Here is a 26,752-nt window from a genome sequence, read left to right on the forward strand (position 1 = left end):
CACATGTAGAAGGATCTTCCCTTCACGCAGAGGGCTAGGCCTCATTCCTATTCCTGTTTACGGTCCTTGAACACTGCCTCTCTGCTAATGGTGCCAAATGTTTACTCAACCTGAACCTCTGACCCGGGCCCCTGGTGCAGTGAGTGGTGCGAGTGCCCCCGCCTCAGCTCAGCGTTCACCGGGTGCCCCTCACACACCTGCCTCCCTCTTAATCCTGACCCCTGTCCCCAGAGCTGGCAGATGATATTACACATTGGGACACTAAGGCTCAAAGAAAGATAAAGGGACTTGCCCGAGGGAGTAGGACTTATAAATGGCAGCAGCGATTTGAAAACAAAGCCAAAGCTCTTCCTACTGCTCCCTCTGTGAGGTTCCTGCAATCGACCTACCCCAGTAACTCCAAGACTACAGTAAGGTCTCCACCCACCCCAGGAAGAAGGACAAAGGCGGCCCAGGCAGGGGGTCTTAGAGGGAGCCAGGCCGGGCCTGTCGCTGCCTTCCAGGTAAGTGGACGAAGGCACTGGGTGTGTTGTAACTCGGGCCGCCTTCGCCCTGCATGCTGTCCACTGGGCTTTACAACCACAGCGCACTGATGGAAAGACGAGCTGGCCAGGCTGGCCCGCTGCTGCTACCTCCCAGGGGCCCCACTCCCACCCTCTGGCCCGTGACGGGCACAGGGAACAGCCAGATGAGTTGAAAACGGGGTGTGGAGGCAGGAGCGTTGTCTTCCTTGCTTTGGGGCCCTGGAAGAGAAGGTGGAGGCGGTGGTACCTGGTACAAAGCATTGAATCCCAGATCTCGTCATCACGGGCCTTTCACCTTCACTTTCAAATCTGGGGGTAACGTCACTTAACTCACAGGGGTGTTGCGACAACTGGGGGGAGAACACAGGAGAAGGGTCAGGAGCTTAACAGTAGCTCAGCAACCCGTGTGAAACCGAGATGGGCACCGAAGCCACGGCACACACACAACTCGGGAGGGTGAAGTGACCTATCCACGTGATGTGAGCATCCAAGGTCATGGCCCGGCCTTGAACTTGGGGTTTTTGGTCCAGGTACACTGCTTGTAGTGAAGTGCTGTGAGAGTTTACACCCACCTACTGCCCACGTGGTCATCTTAAAGCAGCTGCCCTGCTGGTCACTGGGAGTTAGAGATGGGGATTAACATCCTAGCCGTGTGGTCTGGGCCAGGAACCGCTCTATGGGCCCGATTTCTTCGCCTATAAAAGTGGGGGAAGGGCAGGGAAACGGAGTGCTCGGTCCTCTTGTTCTGGGAGCGAGCACCTCAGCCATTCTGAGCTCACTTGTCTCATCAGGCCCCAAATGAGGCTTAGGAGAAGATCTGCATCCCAGGGTCAGAATCAGGCAATCTCTCTGAGCAAGTGAAGCACTACAGACAGACAGCCTTTTAAACACCCATCAGCCAGATGAAGAAACAGGCTCTGAGAGGCCAAACGACTCTCCTCTCCTGTCACCTGCCTACTCCCCCTGCATAGATGTCTTGGTTTTCACAACTGCTGGGTCAGTTCAGAGCTGAGAGTGGTGTTCTGGACTAAGTTTTAGCTCCCATGGAGTTTTCTTTCCTTCACTCCTCTCGTGGCTCACTCCTGCCCCTGGGACTTGGGGTTCAGAACAGACAGGGCAGCAGATGCCTCTTGCCTTTCATTCCGAGCTGCCTCCTTCCCCCTGAGTGATCATAACCAGCCCCTGCAGATCCGCTCAGGTTCAACAGGGCCTGCTAGATGGTCTACATGGTCCACTCAGCCTGTCACGTAGAAATACGTGACAGGCTGAGCAGGCTTCTTGAAATCTACACTCACCGCTTCTGCTTCCCACCCTCCCACCTCTCAACCCACTTGGGTCTGGCCCCTCCGCTGCACCCCACCCACCTCTGCTCTACTTCCTTCCCGAGCGCCAGCAGATTCCCAGTCACCAAGCCCATGAGCCTTCGTCCAGTCCCGCCCTCACCCAAGGCGGAGCTTGCTCGTTCTCTCCGGATGTCCCAGAGTCACTTTAGGCCCGTGTGCCAAGGCTGACTGGCTAGGGGCGCCTTTCTCCTGGCAGGGCACAGCTGCTGGGATGAGGATTTCTGCAGAGTCCCTACACTCCGGAACACTGGGACCCTTGGGACTGGAAAAGCCCGGAGCAGGCTGGCCCGTCTGGACTCTGGCCCTTGTTCGCCAGGAATGTGGATCCCAGAAATATGCCTTCTAGCCTGTGAGCGGCAAAGGGATCCCAAGTGTGCTCCTGAGTCCCTGTCCTGGCCTCTGCAGAGCATCTGTCCCAGCCAGGCCCCTTGCTAGGCACCTGCCCTGCCTCAGTTCAGCAGAGAGAAGACGGGGCAGGGCTCACTCACCACCTTCCCTTCTTCATGGCCTGCATCTCAGCCCGCTTCCATCCAAAGGCTGGGTGTAGGGGGTCCTGGAGGGCAGGTCAAGCAAGGAGGGGACCGTCGGGTTGGGGAAGCACTGCTCTTCTTCCTGCTGCAGAGAAGGGGGCGAGGTGGTAAAGGACGGCCGAGGGTCTGGGAGCCTCATCCCTATGGTGCTGCGGTGTGGGAAGACCAGCAGTGAACAGAAAGGAGCTTTCCAAAAGAGGTACCTGGCCATGCCACCACTTCCCCTGAAAGTTCTAGCAGAGCATAACTGGACCTCGGGTACTCTGACTGCCTTTCTGCTCTTCAGCTATTTCCCCTGCACATTCACATTTTGGGCCTGCCAATTCCCTCTCCCATCTCTGCCTGGTGAGATGCTTTTGTCTTTCAAGGTCTTACCACACCCTTACCTCCTCTAAGACTTCCCTAACCCTCAAATACACAGGTCATGTCTCACTTTATTTCTCCAAGACGGGCAATGCTCACGATGAAGGCACAGGCCTCCCAGGGGACAAAGCCTGTGTCTTCTCTCACCCCATGGGCCTGGAGCACATTAGCTGCTCAGTAAGTGTCTGAATGGATGAACAGGGAGGCGCTGCCCAATACTCACGTACACCTATTTGTCAGCCCAGAGGGTGGTCTTCTCTGACTGCCCGTGGGAGGGAGGCAAGAGCACATCATGATAAAACTGGTTGTTACAAAGCAATGCTGTTTGTACCAAAATATTTAATGAATATGCCGTTAAAATAAAACCAACAAAAGAAATAGTAATACAATTTTACTGGTTTATATTTCAATTCATAAAGTTGACACACTGAAACTACCCTAGCACAATGTCCACGCACCTAGTTTTAGATGGGCTTACAGCTGTTTTGGTAACTGAACAAGAAAGACACAGAAAGCCGTGGAGGGGATGGTTTTGGGGTCAGGGGTTGCCGCTTGTTACCTCCCTGATCACAGATGACCTCAGCAAGCGTTAATACAGCCAACAGGAAAAGAAATACAAAACAACCCAGGTGTCTTTATGTACAAACCAGTGCCTCTTGTAACCAGCGACCTCCACACTGCACACAGAGAAGACGACAAAGTCATCTGCGAGACAGCCTGTCAGCATATCACTATATAAATTAAAAGTCTAAAGTTACTTTGTTTAAAAAAAGGTGCCAAAATCTCTATTCCATAGTTTTGAAGCGAGAACTTGCAGCCCATCTGAACAGCGAGGTTTGCACCCAGCCTCACTCCGGGGAGGGCCCAGGCAGGCAGGGACACAGGCCAGCAGGACAGGGGCCTCTTGGCATGTGTGTCCTGCACATCCTCACATTTACACACACACATACATACACACACACACACACCTCAGAGTCTTTCTCACTTGTACAAGCTGTTGTGCAAAAACACTAGAACCTTGAAGTGAGGGAGCCCTTCACAGCTCTCGCGACAGCAGGGTGGAGAGCACAGCCCGACAAACCTTGAGTGAAATTAAGTGCCCAAAATAACCACATAATTAAGTTGTGCAGATCAGTCCTAGTCTGGGATTTAAACACTGTCAATTGGGTGCATTGGGAAAAGATATTTATATATACACACACACACGAAACATTAAGCAAAATAAGATTTGTCCACGTTATGATTAATCCAGTCTCGACAGTCGGTCAAGTCACCCACCCCAGCACTGTGGAGTCATTTGGCAGCTAACACTAAAAACAACAGGAACTATGAGAGTTGCATAGAATTGATCAGAAACATGTGAATAATGCCAAACCAAAAACCTGTGCATCGTAGAGTTAGTTTGACAAAACTAGGTGGCTTCACCTACAACCATGAAACCCTCCTATTTAAAACAAAGTGCTTCTCCATGTCTACCTGGAGGACCCTCTGCTGGCACTGGAGCAGATAATTATTTGAGCTACCGATCCCCTGCCCCACCTCCCCCAATATATAATAATATGTGTATCTTTAAAAAAAAGATTAAAGGTTTAGAAAAAAACCAAAGGCCTGAAGGATCCCCAAACTCTGATAATGTCACTCAGCCGCTGGGCTGGGTGAGGAGCTGACCTAGCCGGGAAGAGGCCCGGAGGTCACACGGAGGAGTGACTTTCTGGAACGTCCAGAGCGGCAGGTGAGCCGGCAGGCCTGTTAGTATCAGGAGTGAGGAGGGCCTTACCGCACAGGCTGCCTGCTTCATGAGCTCTGGTCCAACAACCTACCCACATGCTTCTATGGATCTGACTTAGGTACATTCTGGTCCTGGGACATGTCACAGAATCACACATCTGGCCAAAGAAGGCAACAAAAGGTGTCATGTTTTCTGAAGGTGTCTGGAGGCAGCAGCTGCTCTCAGCAAGTCTCTTTCCCTTGAACCCCGGTTGCCGTCTTTATGGAGCTCAGTGTTCGGTTAAACCACGTCTTCTTGGCCGCCTGTACCTCGTTGAGGGCAAGGCCTAAATGGTGCTCCAAGTCCTGGAAGAGGAACGACGTACGTGAGGATGCTGGTCTCCAGTGCTAATGACACTGCCTCCCCAGAGTCGAGCCAAGACAAGAATTCAGTCTATTTCCTCTTGAGAGGCCTCTGGGAATTCCCCCAGTTCTCAAACTGGCACAGAAAGATCTAGAGTGCCTAAAGCTCAGGGAGATTTCCTAGTTAAGACCTCCTCATTTCTTGCCTCGTCTATTTATTAAAACAGCCTCCTACCTGAGCGTCTCCCTCTCCGTCCACCCACTGCATACCAGGAGACAGACCGAATGTTCTACCTAAGAATGCATCATTAATTTCCGGCAAGAGCCTTTCAAGCCTAGACCCCCTAGCAAGACATCCGAGATGCTTCACAATCTGGGCTGAGACTCTTCCAGCTCAGCACCCACTTCCACCCCTACTTCCTGAAGGCCCTTCCAGGCAGGCCCTCTCCTCCCTCTGTGCTGTTGGACACGCCATGCCCTCCACCAGGAAGGCTCACTGTTCTGTCTTTTCTCCAGCGGCACCCTCTGCTCACTCACGGACTACAGCCCAGATACTATCCTTGGTGAGGCCTCTCCTCGCCGCCTTGGACGGTCACGGAGGCCACGTGCTAGCTGTGCAGCCCCAAGAGCGAGAACGGGGCCTGGGCGAAGCAGACGCCCAGGTACCGTGTGTGATACGGAGACCAGGGCTTAAGCTTTAGTCCTGCACTTGGTTCCTTCTGCGAACTGTGCCTGGTGCCTGCCTTGTGCTCAGCATCGGGGCTGATGGAACTAGCCATGCAGTATAAAGATGAACAAAACAAGCCCCAGTTTCTCCATAAGGAAAGGAGGTCCAGATAAATTAGGTAATACGTCCAAAGTCACAAAGCTGGATAAGTGACGGGAGCGGGGGCATAAAAAGCTTGTATTTGTGAAGCCCTCAGGTATCGTGCTGAGCCCTTCCTGTGCATTATCTTTTTTAGTCCTCAAAGCAAACTATCAGAGTGACCCCTCATCACCTCCACTGGCAGATAAGGAACCTGAAGTGTAAGGAGGTTACTAACTAACCCAAAGTCAAAGAGTGTGGTGGTGCAGCTGTGATTTCAAATCATGCATTCTCTGCTCCACCAGAAAGATTCCAAGTTTGATGGATAATTCTCATTATGAGAAAGTCCAATCGTTAGGACAAGCTAAATGCTAATTAAACATCCACTAGTAAATAACAAGTAATGGGCTTCTTCCCATGAGGATTATAGTAGAAGTTTAAAAGGGAAAAAACCCCAAACCATAAAGATCATTTCTGGGGTTTCTAGCCCACACCAGCGAAATCCTGCCCCCATGCAGGTCTGGGTCCCGCCGCACCAGGGGCAGAGGGCTGGCCGGGGGCGCAGAGACTGCAGCTGTTACCTGGATCTTACACTCAGCTTCCACCAGCTGCAGCTTGGTTTGTGCCAGTTCCAGTTCCATCTCTCTCAGCTGGTTCTTGAGTGTTTCCTTCTCCTCATCTGTGTCCTCATCCAAAACTTCCTTAGCTGAGCTGATGCCCTTTATGCGCCCTTCTTTGTTGAAAAATTCCCGGCAGCGCTCACAGTCATCCACTTTTTGCTGAAATTGAATGTCAGATGTGAAGAGACAAAGAAGACATGAAGGTGTGAGCATCTCCTTTCTGGGGAGCCAAGAGATGGCTTCTCCGCTGAGCACTACAGCTTCTGAAAAACTATGTTCTCTCTGTCAACTGGCAGATGACCTACTGGAAAAGTCACCTGGTGTTATACACCAAAAGCAACACAAATATTCTTATGTCTTGATCCAGTCATCTCACTTCTAGGAACCTTGGCTAAAAAAATGAAAAAGCAGTGACTAGATAAAGATTTACATACAAGGAATTTCACTGCAGAATTAGAGACACAAAAAAGGGGTGGGGAGATAAACTATCCAGCTACTGGGAAAAATTAAATAGGATGTGCTATATTTATACAAGGAAGTACACAGCCTCAGAAAAGTTTTTGAGGAATTTTTCGTAACATGGTAAAAATGTTTAAGTGCTGGGTAAACTAGGACACAAAAATGTCTTTAAATTATAGTTACAAGGATATACCACATTTCATGAAAATAAGATGGCAATGACTGTAAGAAACATCATTTCGTTGTCCTCTAAGAAAATATTCTGCCAATTAAACCACAAAAAGCCATTAGTTATAAAATATGTCGCAATTTCAGATGTAAATGTGAAAAAAATGCCTATCTTAGAGTGAATGAAATTTTGTATGTTAGAACAAAGACTGAAAGAATACATGCCAAAGTGTTAATGATGATGTTGTCTGTGAGTAATAAGATTATAAGGGGATTTTTTTCCTCCTTTACTCTTATTTTCCAAATTTTCTGCAATGAACATTATTATTACTTTTAGCATCAGAAAATAAATTTTGTTTAAAAAATAGGTACTGCTGGTTAAACACTACTTATGATGGAGGCCAGGTATCATCTTGCTCCAGGTAAAATGCTGGTTTGTGCAGACACGGCCATGGACTCCCCTACGTTTCTGTCCACTGAGTTGTAAACATGTTAGTAAAGTATCTTTCAGTAAATTACTCATCTCAGTAAAATTTGACAAGTATTCTAATAATAAAGAAAGAAAGCACCAAGTTACAAAAACCCTCAAATTCGCAAGAAAACATTAAAAACTCAGGTTCTCATTGTATCTGGGCCCATTACAGCAAGAGGAATTGAGCTCAGAAGGGGAGTGTCCCCCTGCTACAGAACAATGTGGGGAGTGACCTGGCCTCTGCACCCCACCCTCAAGCACAGCCTGTCACCTGCAGGACTCTTCCACCTCAGCAGGGTGCTGCAGTAATCACAGACAACACCTGAAGTCCTGGGGCTCTTGTGTTTTGTTTTGTCTTTTTACAAGTGAAGTTAGCCGGAGGAGGACGTTATACAAATTTGTAAGGAAGAGGGACACTTGTATTTTGAGATCTAATGCCAGAGCTCTTCTGGTTTTATCTGTATCCCCTGCCTAGAGGAAAGAGGCAGAATATCAGTTGTCAGTTGTAGAACCAGGTCCTGACAGCCACCTTGTCAGGTACTCATCAGCTTCCCTCCGTTTTGGAATCAAAGCAGAATACCCGGGGACTTCCCTGGTGGCGCAGTGGTTAAGAATCTGCCTGCCAATGCGGGGGACACGGGTTCGAGCCCTGGTGCGGGAAGATCCCACATGCTGTGGAGCAACTAAACCCGTGCGCCCCAACTACTGAGGCTGCACGCCACAACTACTGAGGCTGCACGCCACAACCGCTGAAGCCCACGCGCCCGGAGCCTGCGCTCGGCAGCAAGAGACGCCACCGCAACGAGAAGCCCGTGCACCACGACGAAGAGTAGCCCCCGCCCGCCGCAACTAGAGAAAGCCCACACACAGCAACGAAGACCCAACGCAGCCCAAAATAAAATAAATAAATTTATTAAAAAAAAAAAAGATAGTATTGTTATTAATAGTGGTAGGTTATCTAAAAAAAAAAAAAAAAGGCAGAATACCCCCTCCCAAAATCTTTTGTGCTGAATATAGCCATAAAATGAACTAGGTGGTATAAAATCTCTTTGATAAAGGAAGACTTACCCGAATTTTTTCAATTTCCACTTTATTAGCAGTCTGCTGCTTCTCTAATCTTTCACTCAACTGAGAACAAATCTGAAGAAAAAAACACAATATAAAATGACAATCTCTTCGGCAATGTCATAATTTGTACAACTTGGGCTCGGGGTGAAATCTACAGTGGAAGCTGGACTACACGAGCAGAATTAGGACAGCACTGAGCAGGAGGGGCTGTGAGATGACAGGTGAGCAGAGGGGCCTCTGGCTCTCCCACCTCCGCATCCACCGGCCTAGGACCTGCAGGGACCTCTCAGTGCCACGCTCGATGGCCAATGTTTACAGACACTGCCAGACTCAGGAGCCAGCACGAGATCCCAGTACAGAAAGAAACAAGACCAATTCAGTTATGTTCTCAAAATGCAACCAGCTGGGGAGAGAAGTGGTTCTACATCATGAGTCTGAAGTGCTCCCAAGAACTAGGGGGCTTTCATGTATTAAGTGCCTGCTTATGTGAGGGAACTATGCCAGGTGCTCCACAAAGATAATCTCATGGACTCCTCACAACAGTTCTCCGGGTGAGCGATGATTTCCCTTATTTTACAGTTGAAAAGCAGTGCGGTAACTTGTCCAGTGAAGCAAAGGGACTCGTCAGTGCAAGTCGCCGAGCAGGGACGCGTGTGGGTGTGGAGAAGACATCTTGTGCAGGCAAGCAGGGCTTCCAGAGAACATGGCCCAATTCCAGGGTGCACGGACCCACCTGCTTGTAGTCACCGATGATAGAACTGTTTTTTTTAATCTCAGATTCTGCCTTGTCGAGTTCCCGACGGCACATTTCTTTTAACTGCGTACATTAAGAAAAGCAAAAGTGAATGTTAAGGGAAATACAAGCGAAGCTCTGGCACTACGTGCTTAGTGCTGGGCTTTCCCCAAAGTGCCTGACCTACTGGAGGTAACTCTCCTCCCTTCTTCCTCACTCTCAGCAGTACTAACCCTACTCTTGATGCTAGGAGAGAACAGTCAAAACTTCTGAACTTTCAGCTTGGGGCTTTTGCTGAAGTTCCTCCCTGTCAGTGCAGCCCAACCTGGGATCCTGAGCTGAGGAGGTAACACAAAGCAAATGCAGAGGAAGAGCTAACGGGAGGACTGCCGCTCTTTCAGTGCCTCATGGATTATGTGGGAGGCGCCCCGCCATCTCTCACCTCAGGCAGCCTGACTGAGACGAGAGGGTGGGTGGTGAAGGAGAGCCAGCCTGCTCTGGGGCACGGAGCATCCAAAGCTCTTCTTATGGCTGTGAGTCTGCGCCCAGGGGCTGTGCTCAGGACAAGCCTTCCAGAGTTTGCTCTGTGGGGGAGATGTCGGTGGACAGGCAGGGGAAGAGCCAGACATTATGTAATGTCTGCCTTCCTTTTGCAGAAATGCTAACCCTCGTGTCACACTCAGATGCTGACACACAGGAATTTCTCCTGCCCCAGTGAAGGATGGGCTTTGCCCCACTGTCTCCTCCTACATTTTAATTATTAAGAACCATTATGCTTTTCACAGTAAATACAAAAGGCCTTTGGAGAGAAACTGAAGCCAGCTGTCTCTGGGCTCTCCAGTGCCAACAGGAAGCCACCAGTGAACTCCCAGCTCTCAAGCATTTGCAAGACACAGAGGAATGTGGGAGGGGCAAAGCTCCCCTTACCTGAGCAGACTCTTCTTCCAGCCGTCTCTTCTCTTCCTCTGCATCAATCAATTTCTGTTTGGTCATAAGCAGCTCCTTATTCAGTGCATCTGCCTTTTCCTCAGCCTGAAACATTTAAGGGGTGCTTTTACAGAACAAGAAATGAGAACTGAAAGGGATCTGAATTACCCAGAACAATCCAATTTTAAGATGATGAGGAAACTGTGACCCAGAGAGGGGATGTGATATGCCCAAGGTCACGCTGAGACTACACTCATGCACAAGTGTCCGGCCCTGTCTCCTGCCCAGAGGCAGTGCAGGGCAGTAGCTAGGAGCTCGCCTTTGTCAGACAGCCTGGTCTTGACTCCCATCACTCCCTGACTGTGTGCCACTTGGACAAGTCACTGAGAACCTCTCTGAGCGTCACGATCTTCACCTGAGAGATAAGGCGTGGAATGGACTCAGCACAGTGCCTAGCATATAGTAAACACTCAATAAAAGGTAGGTGTCATTATCATTAATAGTAATAATAAATTCTGGTTTTCTTCTTCCAAACTCTCAGTATTTGCTCTGCTTCATCGAGTAAGTTCTGCATTTTGCTCTCACTGTCACCTGACAAAGGAAGGCACCCCTTTCCTAGCACTCTCCTTTTATTATCTGAAATGGCCATCTTCCACCCCAGTTTTTTTCTAAAGCATGCAAAGGTCTGGTGGGCAGATCTTTGGGTCCAAGTGAAAATGATACACCTGTACCTGACAAATACAGTCCCTGACACTGGAGAATCCAAGGATAACAAGAATGAGAGACTGTAGCATGTTAGAAGGCAGTCAAGGAAAGGAGGTGGAAGCTCCTAGTTACAGAGCGCTAGATATAGAGGGTCTTTGCCAGCTCCTTATATCCAACCTCCTTTGACAATGGATGGTGGTTTCCCTGAAATTAAAGAGCATTTCTGATGTCACCTAGCTAAAGTAGTATAGCTGAGTCCCCCTGCTTTCTACTACACCACATCTTCTGACGTACTTTCTTTGGGAGGCATAGGTTCCAGGGGGCTGGGGCCTTAAATGGAGAACTGAGAATGGCATGATATGCAATTCAAAAGGCCATTAGTTACTGGCAAACTGCATATGCATGCAATTAAATGGGGTCCTGGAGTTAAGGCCTGTCCTTTCTGGTGAGTGGCTTATAATCAATCACCTCTAGTTCAAACCCCAGTAGCAATCAAAATGGAAATAAGAATCAAACAAAAGAGGAAATAACAAATAAGAAGAATAAAGTCCTGTCAAAGATTCTGTTTTACTTTAATCAGCAGAACATCCTGTTAACTCTCCCTTCTCTCCCCTGGACCCAGTTAACATCTTCTGAACAGTACTTTGGAACCTGTAGCACATACTTATATTCTCTGTTACTCACCATCACTCCCATGGTAGATAAGACTGATTCTAAGACGTACGGGACAGCCAGGTCATGAACTCAAGAGTCTTCCTTGCCCATCCTGACTCCCCAGTTTAGAAAAAATTTAGATGGGGAAGTGATTTCCACAAGCTTGCACAATGCGTGTAGCAGAGCTGGAATCCGAAACCAGGTCTCTCAACATTAAGCCCAGCATTTGTGCCATCACTCCAAGAGCTGACTCCCAAGGCTGTGTCAATAGGAAGGTGCACAGAGGCCACTGGACTGACCAACCAGGGTCCTCTTATGGCACCACACTTGCTGCACAGTCATTCTACTTACGTAAGCACATAAGGAGAGAACATCTGGCGATAAACACAAATCCAGACTTCCGCTTCTGGTCATGAAGGACTAACCAGGACCAGATTTACCCTCCCACTGTAAACAAAACACTGGACGAAATACATAAAACTACTGTTTGCTGACACTAAAAACAAATGCAGAACTGTGGTTCCTGGGAGAAAGGAAACAAGCAAGGTCCTACTACCATTCTGGCTTTCTGCCTAGAGGCACTTCTGGACCAAGGAGCAGGGTGAGGGGTTCCAAACAGAGTATGCCCCAAAGGGTTAAGGAGGCAGAGGTAGGGGGTCAGAGATGCTGAGGTGGCTGGAACCTGTTGGGTAGAGCTCTGGAGATCAGAGAGCTCCAGAACTGCTAATAAGGCAGTAAAGGAGATAGAATGAAATCATGAAAATACCCAGTTAAACCAAAGAAGGCAGAAAAGGGGAAAAAAGAAAGAAAAAGCAAATACAACAAATGGAGAACAAACAGCAAGGTGGTAGAGTTAAATATACCATATAAATAATTACATTAACTGTAACTGGTCTAACCATTCCAATTAAAAGAAGGAGATTATCAGACTAAATTTCAAAAAGCAAGATCCAACTATATGCTGGCTAGCTACAAAACCCCATTTTAAATATAAAGACACAGATATGTTAAAAGTAAAAGTATGGAAAAGGATATACCATGAAATACCATGAATGGCTATATTAACATCAGACGAAGTAGATCCCAGAACAAAGAGTATTAACCAGGGACAAAGAGGGACATTTCATAACAATAAAAGAGTCACTCCATTAAGAAGGCAGTAAATCTGAAATGCATTCATAAATTCAAATTACAGGAAACAAAAACTGTCATAACTGAAAGGAGAAATAGATAAGTGCACAGAGTTACAGATTTCCTCACTGTTCTCTCAGTAAGTGATAGAACAAATAAAGAGAAAGGCAGTAAATCCGTGGAAGTCAATCAACTTGACAGAAGTGACATGACAGAACACCCCACCGACAACAACAGGACACACATACTCTCTGAGAGCATGTGGCACATTCACCCATCAGGCAATATGGAAGGCCCTAAAATAAGCATAAGTATGTTTTAAAAGCACTAAAATCAGAAAAAATATGTACCCTGATGACAACTGAATTAAATCAGAAATCAACAACAGAAAAATTTCGGGGACAAATCCCTAATAGTTAAAAATTAAACAACACACTACTAATTAACTCAGAGATCAAAGAAGCAATCACAAGAAGTGAATGAAAATAAAAACAAGACACATCAGAATGTGTGAGATGTAGCTGAAACAGGGCTTCAGGGAGATTTATAACTTTAAATGCTTATTTTAGAAAAGACGAAAGGTCCAAATCAATGACTAAGCTTCTTCTTTAAGTAGCTAGAAAAAGAGCAAATTAAACCAAAAGAAATGTAGAAGGAGATAATAAAAAAGCAGAAATCAATAAAAGAAAAAGAAAAAAAAATCAACAAAACCAAAAGCTTGGTTTTAAAGAGATCAACACAATTGATAAACTTCTAGTTAGTAGACTGATTATGGAAAAAAGGGAAAAGACACAAATTACCCATATCAGTAATGAAAGAGAGAAGACTTCAACAGATCCATCCTATAAACATTAAAAGAAAAAGGGAATATCAATGACTTTGTGCCTATATATCTGACAACTAAGATGAAATGGATAAATCACTTGAAAGGCGCAAAGTATAAAAATGTACACATGAAGAATTAGAAAATTTGAATAGCTTCGTATCTGAAATCATAATTAAATAATTTCCTGCTGGACTTCCCTGGTGGCGCAGTGGTTAAGAATCCGCCTGCCAATCAGGGGACACGGCTTTGATCCCTGGTCTGGGAAGATCCCACATGCTGCGGAGCAACTAAGCCCGTGCGCCACAACTATTGAAGCCCGTGCCTAGAGCCCGTGCTCCCCAACAAGAGAAGCCACCGCAATGAGAAGCCTGTGCACCGCAATGAAGAGTAGCCCCCGCTCGCCGCAACTAGAGAAAGCCTGCGCACAGCAACGAAGACCCAACGCAGCAAGAAAAAAAAAAAAAAAAAATTTTTTTTTTTCTTGCTAAGAAAACTCCAGGTCCACGTGGTTTCACTAGGGAATTAAATTAAAGATTTAATCAAGGAACAATCCCACAAAAAGTCCTTAAAAAATAGGACTTAAAAAATTCCCAGTTCATTTTAGAAGCCTAGCATTCCCGATATCAAAACCAGACAAAAACATTAAAGAAACTCCAGACAAATATTCCTTAGCAACACAAAAATCTTTAATACAAATAAAAATCTTAAAAAAAAAAGGAACCCCACGTTTCCTAGGAATGCAATGTTTGTGTACACTGAAAAATCAGTTTGTGTACACTGAAAAATCAGTTTGTCTACACTTCACTGTACTAACAGAATTAGGAAAAATAGCAAATAATCACCTCAACAGATGCAGGAAGAGCATTTGACCAAATTCAACACCCATTCATGACAACTCTCAGCAAATAGGAAGAAAGGAGAACTTCCTCAACCTGATCTATGGAAAACCTACAGCTAACATCTGGAACAAGGTGATGAGGTCCACTCTCACCATCCAATATTGTTCCAAAGGTCCCAGTCAGTGTAGGAAGGCAAGGGAAAAAAGGCAGAATGACTTGAAAAGAAGTAAAACTGTCTTTATTCAGAGATGATATGATTGTGTATGTGGAAAATCCTAAAACATAAACAAAAAAGCTACAAGAATAGTAAGTGATTTAGCAAGGTCACAGGATACAAGGTCATATTATCAATTGTATTTCTAGAGACTAGCAATAAATAATTGGAAAATGCAATTAAGAAAAAATTACCCTTGGGACTTCCCTGGTGGCGCAGTGGTTAAGAATCTACCTGCCAATTCAAGGGACACGGGTTCGATCCCTGGTCTGGGAAGATCCCACATGCCACGGAGCAACTAAGCCCGTGCGCCACAACTACTGAGCCTGCGCTCTAAAGCCTGCGAGCCACAACTACTGGGCCCGCGTGCCACAACTACTGAAGCACGTGCACCTAGAGCCCGTGATCCGCAACAATGAGAAGCCTGCGCACCGCAGTGAAGAACACCCCACGCTCGCCGCAACTAGAAGAAAGCCCACATGCAGCAACGAAGACCCAACGACACAGCCAAAAATAAATAAATTAAATAAATTTATTTTTAAAAAAGAAAGAAAAAATTACCCTTAATAACAGATTAAAATATGTGCATATCTTGTAAAGTGAAAACTAAGAAAACTATGCTGAAATTGAAAAAGACTTAAATAAATGAAAATTGTAACATATTCATGGATTGGAAGGTTCAATCACTGCTCAGACGTTAACACTCCCCAAGCTAATTTATAGATTCAATACAACCCCACTCAAAATCCCAGAAGGCTTTTATTTCTAGAAGTTGACAAACTGATTCTAGTATTTATATAGAAATGCAAATTACTTACAATAGCCAAATTATTTTTTAAAAAGAACAACAAAATTGGAGGACTCACATGACCTGAGTAATTATGACAGTGTGGTACTGGCGTTAACGATAGACGTATAGATCAATGGAGCAGATATAGAATCAAGGAGACTCATACATACAGGTCAATTGATTTTTGATAAAGAGACCAAAGTAATTCAGTGGGGAAAGTTTAGCAACCTGCTCAAGTTCAGAGAACTAGAATGCAGTGGAGCCAGAATTCAAATCCCAGCAGTTGGGCTCCTGAGTCTGTTTCCATCACTCTCACATTACACTGTCTCAGTGTAGAGAGCAACCATGCCAGAGAGGACTCAGGTGGGGTCCTCTCAGCCCTGTGCCAGGTGCCTTCCATAGGTTCCCTCTCAGCCTTTAGCACCAATGCCTTAATGTCAGGTCCAGGCATTACTCCCATTTCATAGAGGAGAAAGCTTGGATGGAGTCACCTAGGGACTCAGTAGCTGACCGGGGATCTCTCCATAGCTGCTTTGTGACAAGTAACAGAAATGACAGGTGAGGAATAACAAAAGTGATAATAAAATCAGTTGGAAATACAAAGAGGGTTCTGGAAATCCTATAAGCCACATATGAGAGCTTTTCTCTGGGATGCAGAAAGGGAAGAGTGAAAGGGCATGATGAAGTTCTTTCAGAAATCTAAGTCCCTGAAGCCAAAACACGCTGAGAGGACCCCACAGCCCTCACTTCAGAACCTAACTGATTTTCCATGATGATTCAAAAGATACGAGAGAGGACTAACTTGGAAAGGGACTCAACGTTTAGTGTGAAAAGGTCTGTTTTCTCAGCACTGTCGATGGCTGGACGATGGGACCCCAGTTTGCTATTCCTGAGCCCTAGTGCAACAGGGTTCCTGCTCCTCTGAGCCAAGTTCAGAGTGGCAGGCCAGCTGGATTGCAGTCTAAGGGCTCTGCCACTAACAGTGTGGCTGTGTAAGACATTTAACCTCTGTTGGCCTCATCAGTGAAATGGGGATCGCAACTGTATCCTTTACACAAGGGTTGTTTGGAGGATTTGACAGTAAGTACAAAGCATGTGGAGCAGTGTCTAGAACTCTGTCAGTGCTTAAGAAATGTTCTGTTTGGTGTCAGTATATTTTTGATGTAGTTATGACATCAAACCATAGCTTCTTGTTCCATATGTATTTTGGAGACAGTGTGGCATTACAGAAAAAGCCTGGGTGTTTCAATTAGATGCACCTGGGTTACATTCCTGGCTCTGCTTCTTCCTGGGTGCCTTCCTCTCTCTTGAGTCTCAAGTTTCTTTATTGTTAAAAAATCCTTATCCATAAATGGGGCTCATGTTACAAGGCTGAGGTAAGGATAAGAGATATTAGAGTTTAACAAAGTGCTTCTCATTGTGCCTGTCACATACAGCATCGTAGAGTAAATGGGAATTCATCTTATTTTTACTATTTCTCACTTCTGATATCAGGAATGTAACCTAGCTCTTTGACTACTGTGCCAGGCAAAGACAACTTAAAAAAAGGCTTACCCTCTTTAGAGGCAGGCTTCAAGAACCTAAGAAGTGTATTTTCCACCCTAAACTAGTAGAGCATCAATGTTACTTCTGCTCCCATCAGACTGGCAAATGCAACAGCTCAAACTAAAAATCTGCCTGGAATTTTATCTTAAGTTGCCTCTTAATATAATTTCATTGTAGAATACAAAGCTCTAGTAGAGGACCCATTTTCTTTTCTTTTTCACTTCCTTTCTGCATGACCTACAGCTGCTAGAAGAGCCATCACAGGTGCACACTGTGATTTTTGCTTCAGCAATTACCCTGCTCAGTGTACACCCACCTCCCTCGCTCACTTGGCAGAAATGCCTGAACAGTGAGGGAATGATTCTCGTAGTGTTTCTACAAAGAAGATCAGAGGGTATGCTGGGAACCTGCACCACAGGGAGGAAACTCCAACCTAAGGAGACTGTGGTAAACCAAAAAGCAGCGGGATCTCCAGGTTCTGGTTACTGAGGGCTAATGGCCTTGCAACACCCTCCCTGGAAAAACTGGAAAAAGGAGTCTTCCCAGTTACCTGCAGCTATTTATAGCTGACAATCAGACAAACAGAGGGAAACAACACTGCCTGTACCTAATTCCTGTGCTTTTCATACACACCAAATCATGTAATTCTCACTATACTCTCGGACACAGCTATTACTCCACCTCCCCACACTTCACTCTGCTTGAAAGTAGAGTAGCTGATGGTAGAATCCAGATCTGTTCAAAATTTTACTCCATTATTCTATTTCTAAAGAGAAGTAATAAGAACCAGTAGATACTGCCATCTCTCTTTCTCTTCATCTGCCATGTGACTCACTTGGAGAATCTAATGAAAGCAAAGACTGTCAGAGAAATACAGTAGTACACAATATTTTCATACATGTTTGGTGGATGTCAAGGACCTTGTGAAGTTCACATATCCTAAGGGGTTCAATATATTATGTTAAGTCCCCTGTAAACCCTCAATAGCCTAAGCCTATCTCTAGAGCCTCAGGAAAATCAACAAGCAGAAAAGTAATCTTAGGAGCCTGAAGGGAAACATAAGTCAGGTGCTGCCAAACTTTGTCCAGGCGCCAAAGCCAGCCTGCCACCTATTCTCGTAAATAAAGTTTTACTGGAACACAGCCATGTGCATTCGTTTATTTATTGTGTAGGCACCAAGGGCAGAGTTACATAGTTGCAACAGAGACCATGTGGCCCACAAAGCCTAAAATATTTACTATCTATCCCTTTACAAAAAACGTTCGCCAACCTCTGACCTAAACCATGAATGAGAGAGTGCACTATGGGAAGCCTGTAGTATAGAAAATGGACAAATGCCCTGCCAGGGATGCCATCATCTCAAACTTTTTAAGATTAGGAGAAGCAAAGAAAAACAGAATATCTGCCAACAGAAATTCCTGATGAAATTGCAGGCTGCGGAGGCACTGAGCTTTATTACAACTGGCAATGCTTATCCAACAGGCGCATGATGTGCAGGAGGACGAAATCTGTTCTTGTCTTAGGGGTAAGTTAAGGAAATTATAGTGATTAAATGCTACTGCCAATTGTAATAACATAAGAATAGCCAGAAACGCCTCTCAATCAATGTCTGGAAAGGCGTTCAGGGTTTGCGTATATAATGAGAGAAGAATGTGGTAAGGAGGGCTTAATGAGATCATCGATGATCCCTGAAGGAAAGGACGGAATAGTACTGACAAGAGCAAGTTGGATCATAAGAGGGAAACACTAACTAGAACAACAAACACTAAAATTCCAGGATTTCACTTGATTAAGGGAGAAGTGTTTCAATATAATCATCCCTTCAGACAAGTTAGACTTACGTTATCCAGGTCCTTTCGCAGTGCAATCTTACTGGTCACCAGCTCATGGGCTAAGTCATCATTTTCCTGTTCCAACCTCATGTTAGCTTCCTGTAGACGCCTATTCTCCCGCTGATGGGTAAAAAGAAACCAGTTACAGACATAAAAATCAGATGGAAATGACACCTTCTCAGGTTAACCCTCAAAACGAATTGCCGAGTCCTATGGGAATCACGGGAGATGTGGCTGGTCCTAATGTGCTGCCAGTCAACAACTGCTTACTTTCTATCTCCAAAGAGAAATACTTAAATTCAAGTGACTGTCAAGCAGCTACTTCTTCTTAACTGTGACAAAAGCCCACCGAACTGTAACAAACTAGGCTGCTAGTCTGAAGCAAAACAAATCTTGCTTTCTTATTTGCAAACTCAAACTGAAACTGGAACCTAGAAATAGTGAAACTAAATTTTAAAAAGAACTCACTAAAGCTAGTGACAGGCACAATTATGTAAAATGAAAGGCTGAAAGCACTTCACATCACCTAGGCCGTAAACAAACCTCAAATCGCTCGATGGGGTCTTCTTGTTGGGCCTGCTGTTCCCTCATGGTGTGATATTCTTTTTCGTATTTTTTCAACTTCTTCTGACTAATCTGTAGGATAAAGCACAGCACAAATTAAAAAGTATCAGAAATGGGTGGGTGCTTCAGGGCTTGCCCTGAAGACCAAGACCTCTGCTGACCTGGACATCTCAAGTTACTATGAAAGTGGTGTTTCCTGCACATGAGCCCAGGACCTAAAATTCTTACTCAATGACTACCATCATGTCCATGGGTCTGCTGGAGATAACTGGTTGCTAAAGTTTTTACCAGTAGTCAGAATGAACACCCAACAGACAACCCCTCCTACCTGAGTACTAGGTCTGACTGTCCATCGTCCTCCTCCTCCTCCTCCTCCTCATGGGCCATTTCTTTAGCACATACCAGCACTGCTGCAGGTGCTTTCATTCTGTGACCTCATGACACCTCTACAAGGTACGGTATTAGTATCCTCATTTTAGAGGCAAGTTAACTGAGATATAAGGAAGTTACGTAACTTGACTGAAGTCACTCAGTTAGAGACTGGCAGATTCAGGATTTGAGCCCAGGCTGCGAGACGTCATCCAAAGTTCAAGCTGTAGCCACCTCACTATCCTACCATCTACCACTTTCCTTTCAACTAGCACCTTCTGTGCTGCCTTTAAACAGGCACAATTCTCTCTGCCCTTAAACACACAGTTCTGCTGAGCGTTCTATTTAGCTGCTCTTCCATCCCATTAAACTACTGTCCTCTTTCTCTCAAGCTTTTTCTTACCAACCACTACAAACTACTACACTGCTGACTCACGAATCTGACTTTTAGCCCCCAGTTCCTAGGAATCACAGAGCTAGTCTAGTCCAACTTCCTTAGTTTACAGAAGAAAATACTGAGCCATAGAAAGGGGATGGGACAGGCCCAAGTTTTTGGCAGGCTGATGTCAGCAACTCCAATCCCTGCTCCATTCTTCCCTTTCTGTCTTACTCGAGCTGCCAGGTGTTCCTCTCCGACTGATTCTGCGGACACCTGGCCCCGTCGGGCCGTTTACAGGCCTGCCTCAATCAGAGTCTACTCCTGGAGTTTGGCCGCTGCCCGAGGGGAGGCAGCTAGGAGCTGCGCAGCACTATGCCCTGGCTGCAGTCTATAGAAAGATGCCCACTAAACACCTGGGGTGAGGCCACAAGCTGGAAACTGACATCCCTAAACCCAGATCCTCTGCGGTTTAAGGCCAATTCTGGGGTGAATGTTTATCGTGCGTGTAAGTGATTCACAAAGAAAGCACCTAAATAGAACTGTGTGATCAGTAAATTTATAAACAATCCTAACAGATCGATAGCAGAGGAACAGAAACTAAATGAGGCTTGTGGGCAGCAAACATTTCCTCCCAGTACTCTCTGCTGTCAGTCTGTGTAAATGACAAGGGAGGGCAGGGATACAAGGCTCCCCTCGTGCTTTATAAAAAAAGAGAACTGACACCAAATCCTACAAAACATTCTCACAAATCTTCAGGATTCTTCAACTTTTCATTCTCATGCTGGGGTAAGGAAGAATTAACATTCTTCTCATAAACATACATTTTAAAAGGCTAATTACAAAATAATTTTTTCTACCTTTCATCGTCCTTTATTATAAATGTCTCATTCTCAGAGCAAAAGGGTTGATTCTCCCTCACACTGTAACAGCAGTTAGTGTGTAATAAGTGCCCCAGACATGCCAGGCCCTTCACACATGTCATCTCATTTGGTTCTTACAGTTCTGTGATAGGATATGGGCATTTCTTTATGTGTTTCCTATGCTTCCACATTTTCTACATTGAGCATGAATTACATTTATAATTAAGCTAACAAAGTGAACGCTGTTTAAAAATAATTCTCATAACTCTGGGCTTCTCTGAGACAAAGCTCTGCTCGCTTCTCTACGCAGAGCTTGCTGGTCCAGAGTTCTGACTTCTTTCCCAGCTGAGACTTGCCTTCCCAATTCTCAGCCTCACTTCTCGGTCTCTCTCTTCTTCCCTCTTTCCCTTAAATGCCTTACCCCACCCCCTCCAACTCCATTACAAACAAAAAATAAACAAACGTAACACTGCTTATAATGGGTTCATAGCTGACCCTGACTTCCGGAGCATGTGGCTGCATACCAGAGTCAACTAGTTCAGGTTGCCTCTGAGGCAGAGACCCTGTGAAAAAGACTGATGCCTGAATGAGGAACGAGAGGTATCAGCAGCAAAAGCAGCAATTCAAGTGTCCTTATGAGGCTGCACCCAGGAAAGACCAGCACCTCTCAGCCCACCTGTCCCATTACCAGTGCCTTCTCCAGGTCAGAACTGCGTCTCACTCACTGTTGTCCCCTGCGCATGTACAGACAGCGCCCAGAAACGCTTGCTAAATTAATGAGAAGGGAACCCACACCGCCACCCCCCCGCCCCTTTGCATCAACCTGTCTTCTAAATGGAAATGGCAACCAAAGCGAACGTACACTGCAAGCCTGGTCCCTCTGCCTGTGCAACCCTGTGCCTGGATCACTCCTCTTCACCTTTCAGATCAGAGCTCCACATCACTGTTTTTTTTTTTTGGTTGCATTGGGTCTTCGTTGCTTGCTCCTGGCGGGCTTTCTCTAGTTGCGGTGAGCGGCGGCTGCTCTTTGTTGCGGTGCGCAGGCTTCTCACTGCGCGGGCTTCAGTAGTTGTGGCACGTGGGCTTCAGTACTTGTGGCTCGTGGGCTCTAAAGCGCAGGCTCAGTAGTTGTGGCGCACGGGCTTAGCTGCTCCGTGGCATGTGGGATCTTCCCAGACCAGGAATCAAATCTGTGTCTCCTGCATTGGCAGGCGGATTCTTAACCACTGCGCTACCAGGGAAGTCCCTCCACATCACTTCTTTAGTGAACCCTTCCCTGACACCCTCTTCCCCCTATCAGGCTTGGTCTTTCATTATATATTCTCATAGCGTCAAGCCAAATCCTCCATGGCACCTGTCCAAGTTCACAATTATTTATTTATGTGCTTACTTGATTATCTGTCTTCCCACTAGGAAACAGGCCACATCTGTTTTGCTTACCACCATACCTCTAGCGCCCAGCTCAATGCTTGGAACATAATCGGAACAGTCAGCTGCTGAACAAATCAAAGTCAAAGGCCTTCCTGTTAACTCAATAAGGATGCAAGCAGGGACATTTATTTATCCAATAGTTGAGCCCCACTATGTGCAGTGTTCTTTGCTAAGCATTAATGATATGAAGATGTACACAGATCAGGATATACAAACTCCACAAGGGCAGGAACTCTTCATGCACTGTGAAATTCCTAATGCCTGGCACACAGTAAGCATGAAAATACTTAATGAAGAGACATGGTCCCCACAGTTCATTTTGTCTGTCTCTTACTTCTACCACTAAAATTTTAACTGAATTCAAGAAGAAGAGAAGCTATGGAATCAGCCCCAGATCTCTGAATCACACCCGCTGTTGGCTGACTCCTATCAGAAAGCTGTGGAAATCACGGCTTCACACACAGAGGTATTTTTGCCTTCAAAGACGATTAAGTTTGAAATCTGTTCTGTTTAAATATACTTTCAAGGAGGAAAAAATTCTAATAATTTCCTGGGTTAAGGCTGAGTTTGTAATTTAGATAAAACCAATTTTATACCTCACTGCAATTAGTACAAGGTTCTTAACACTGTTAGAGACAGTACCACTTTGAATGTCCCCTGAGAGACATGGTTCCCACAAAAAAGCACAGAAGCTAACCCCCACCCCACCCCCAGCAATAAAACATTCTACACACCATTTCAGAGGGCTCATGGGCTCCCTGAGGCCCATCCATAGTCCCAGGTTAAGAAACCCTGAATTAGAGAGAAGGTGGAGACTTGGAACATGCCAGTTTGATATTTTGGTAGAAGTAAAAATTAGTCTAAAACACCTTTCCTTTGGTCACTCACTTGTCATTAATCTGTCACAGGAATTGGATAAGGTTCTCTCTTAAAACATGTGCTACTTGCCCTGGGAAACCTGGCCCCTGATCAGGCGATCAGGCCCTGGAACAGGCAGGGATGTTGTGGCCCACACCGATGGAGAAAGAATGAGAGTGGCTGCTGACCTTGGTGGGAGTGAGGTAGTACCGTCGGCCAGTAAGAGCTTGGACAGACCAAGGCTTGAGTCCTGGCTCTGCGGATGACTTACTGTGTGACTGAGCGCAAGCTGCCTGATCTCAGCCACAGGGTCCTCCTCTGTGAAAATCCCAACAGTCCTTATGAGGACTACTGTTACGAGGATCACATGACATAAAACACATAAAGAGCTAAGAAGAGTACCTGGCTGGCACACAGTGAAGTCTTTTTAATAAAGGGTGGCTGTAACATTATTATTATCTGCTTTCCTTCTCTGAACATGTGCTGCAAACAATGAGCCATTTAAATAAAGTCCATTTAACACACAAGAGTAGGAAACAGGCTGCTGATAGGAAATATTAGGAGCTGATTCTGAAGTTTGGTTTAAAGTCCCTGCAAGGGGCTTCCCTGGTGGCGCAGTGGTTGAGAGTCTGCCTGCCGATGCAGGGGACACGGGTTCGAGCCCTGGTCTGGGAAGATCCCACATGCCACGGAGCAACTGGGCCCGTGAGCCACAACTGCTGAGCCTGAGCGTCTGGAGCCTGTGCCCCGCAATGGGAGAGGCCACGACAGTGAGAGGCCCGAGCTCCGCGATGAAGAGTGGCCCCCGCTTGCCGCAACTAGAGAAAGCCCTCGCACAGAAACGAGGACCCAACACAGCCAAAAATAAATTAAAAAAAAAAAAAAGAATCCGCCTGTCAATGCAGGGGACACGGGTTCAATCCCTGGTCCGGGAAGATCCCACATGCCACGGAGCAACTAAGTCCGTGTGCCACAACTACTGAGCCTGTGCTCTAGAGCCCACAAGCCACAACTACTGAGCCCGTGAGCCACAAATACTGAAGCCCACGCGCCTAGAGCCCGTGCTCCGCAACAAGAGAAGCCACCACAGTGAGAAGCCTGCGCACCGCAACAAAGAGTAGCCCCCGCTCGCCGCAACTAGAGAAAGCCCGCGTGCAGCAACGAAGACCCAATGCAGCCAAAAGTAAATAAATGAATTAATTAAAAATAAATAAAGTCCCTGCAAAAGTCAGAATCCCTGCTGGGCTGGACTCCCAGAAAGTCCAGTGCAGGTGGGAGGTTGAATGTTAGTAGCTCTGCGTGGCAGGGTTGGAGTTATGTTGTGTGGGTGAGTGTGTGGGTAGGAAGAGGTCTGGTACATTAAGGAGATCCTGACCCCAAAGTCCTCGTTGCTAAATAAAGAAATCTGACACAGTCCATGGTTCTTTTTCAGTTAGTGATTACAAGAACTTGAGATTTACATAAAAGTTTCAAGATAACAAGCTACCTCTACATCTACTATTTTCTTTAATCATCAAAGCGACTTTCTGAGATGGGTACAGCAGGGATTATCACCCTCATTGTACTGGGGAACTGAGACCTAGATAGGTAAAGTGACTTGTCTAAAGTAAAGGACCCAGACTGTTCAGTGGCAATGCCAGCACAAGGATGCAAGTCTGGGGTGATTCTTGTTTTTTACCCATCTCTGTAGCATGCCCAGTACTGAGCACAGTATATTCTTGGCATAGAAGGCAATCTACAAATGCTTGTTGACTTGAACTGACTTAAGGAAAGCAGATACCTGGGCAGAGGAGATCAAAACAGGGTGGGCCAAAAGAGCACTGGTGTGTGAAGGATGATGATAATATCATCAGAAGAGCAGCTGCTACTTTAAAGGCATCGTCTTATTTCTCTCTCTACAACCCTGCTGTGCTAACCTACCTTAGGTCACAAAGCAGAGGCAGAGCCAGCATGAGAGCCAAGGTCTGTGGGACTCCAAGGCCTGCACTTATAGCCACTTGAAACAAATCAACATTCTATTTGATTTCTCAGCCTTTTTATTTAATTTATTCAAACAGTTCAGGCTCACACTCCCTCAAAGATTACTAAATAGAATTAGGCATCCTCCTTATACCGTCAGAGTATTTTTCTAAAATGCAAGAAGCAAATTATTAGCAGAGGACTCAAATGCAGATAAGGACCAAGGGAGAGGAACTTATTAAAATAAAACAAGAAGGTAGTGACCACTGCTACCCTTGCAACAACCAGCAAACTTTAGGGTTCAATGCAGAGAAAGAGAGTACCCACTCAGAAGCTTCCTCATGAAATCCAATTCTAAAAGGTAGGAACAAGTAAAGACATCTTATAAAACTAGCCGGGTCTAGTTATAAGGAAAATGGAACTCAGCTACAGTGTACAAAAGGTAAGTTTCAACAATGACATAGAGACTGAGTTACCCATCATTATATGACAAATATCACCAAAAGTGGACCAATAGAAGTAGCTCTTGTCCCATTCATTCAATCCCTCAGGTACAGTAAAGCACAATGATGATAAGCATTGACTTTAGAGTCTGAAATTCCTGGGATCTAATCTCAACTCCATCCCTTACTAACTTTGTGCCCTTTGGGAGTTTTCTTCAATTCTCTAACCTTCAGTACACACATCCATAAAATGACCTCATATGGTCACTCTAAGGATTAATTCACTATGTGTAGACACTATACAAGCTTCCGTGAACATATCAAGAAAAAAGACTGATGAAGTCACTACAAACACAGAAGTTAAAACCCAAACCCACACTAACTATACAAATGATTTGAGTGGAGAATGAAGTTCAAACTAGTGCTGCTTTTAAGCTCATGAATAAAAACATGCCCTGAGGGCAAATATCCCCAAATGCCAAAGAGTTTTCTGTTTCTCCAAATAGCAAATGGTTAGGATTACATTAATTGACAGATATTACTCTTTGGTTTTTGTAATAATATCTTTTCTTACAGGTAGTTTGAAGCCTAGCACATTCACTTTATGTTTGACATAACAAATTCCAATGAAGCCATGGTTCAGAAATTCCATTTCACATCAGGCAGGATTCTACAGCCAAAGGGTCAAGTCTTCAGATGTGATCTAAGAAACCCACTGAGCCATCTCTTTTAGCATAGTTCCTGCTTCTTCTAAACCAGCCTCACGTATCAGACTTGTTCTCAAAATTCCTGTATAGACACACAAAGAAACAGTTGCTCTCACATATTTCTTGAGTCAAAAACTTAAAAGACCTAATTATTTTTTTCCCATTTCCCCCCACTTAAAGATGACGCATGGCACAGTTATGAATATGAAGGGGCTGTGGAGCTCCTAGGACCATTCCCGATCTCCTGAACAATCTATTTAAAGTGAAATTCCTTTTAGATCTTATATCACAAGTGGAAACAACTTTTCCATCTCAGGTCACTGACCCATGGAGGGAGAGAAATTCAACAGACGGCTAAATGAGTTTTGATGTATGTTGTTAAATTTTAGATTAAGAGCAGGGGTCTAAAACTCTGTAAGAAAAAAAAAAATTCAGTCCCATAATAAATTAAGGAGAAGAAGGGGAGAAGTAAAAGGGCAGAAAAGAGAGAGAGGAAAAAAAAGGAGAGGCAAGTAAAGACAGATACTGGGAGAGATTGATGGAGAAAAGGAAGACGTAGGCACC

The 26,752-nt window shown here is 45.4% G+C and overlaps 1 protein-coding gene across 9 annotated transcripts in view; it reads right to left on the reverse strand.

Moving 5' to 3' along the window:
* Nucleotides 1–3,144: 3,144 nt before the first annotated feature.
* The window catches only part of RABGAP1 (RAB GTPase activating protein 1), a 157,999-nt gene continuing 134,391 nt past the window's right edge, over nt 3,145–26,752 (reverse strand). For 7 of the 9 annotated variants that reach the window (XM_082467747.1, XM_082467746.1, XM_082467749.1 and 4 more), the window contains 7 exons: nt 19,162–19,254; nt 18,628–18,738; nt 10,083–10,187; nt 9,156–9,239; nt 8,423–8,494; nt 6,217–6,414; nt 3,145–4,833 (listed from right to left, as the gene is read on the reverse strand). In XM_082467747.1, coding sequence (XP_082323873.1) covers nt 4,711–4,833; nt 6,217–6,414; nt 8,423–8,494; nt 9,156–9,239; nt 10,083–10,187; nt 18,628–18,738; nt 19,162–19,254 — 786 coding nt within the window. In that variant the 3' untranslated portion in view covers nt 3,145–4,710. Of the gene's footprint in view, nt 4,834–6,216; nt 6,415–8,422; nt 8,495–9,155; nt 9,240–10,082; nt 10,188–18,627; nt 18,739–19,161; nt 19,255–26,166; nt 26,271–26,752 lie in introns of those variants that run through there. The other 2 variants (XR_014265366.1, XM_082467753.1) reach the window with 2 other exon arrangements.

Source organism: Balaenoptera physalus (assembly GCF_965194825.1).
Source record: "Balaenoptera physalus genome assembly, chromosome: 7".
In the NCBI taxonomy this organism is placed as follows: Eukaryota; Metazoa; Chordata; class Mammalia; order Artiodactyla; family Balaenopteridae; genus Balaenoptera; species Balaenoptera physalus.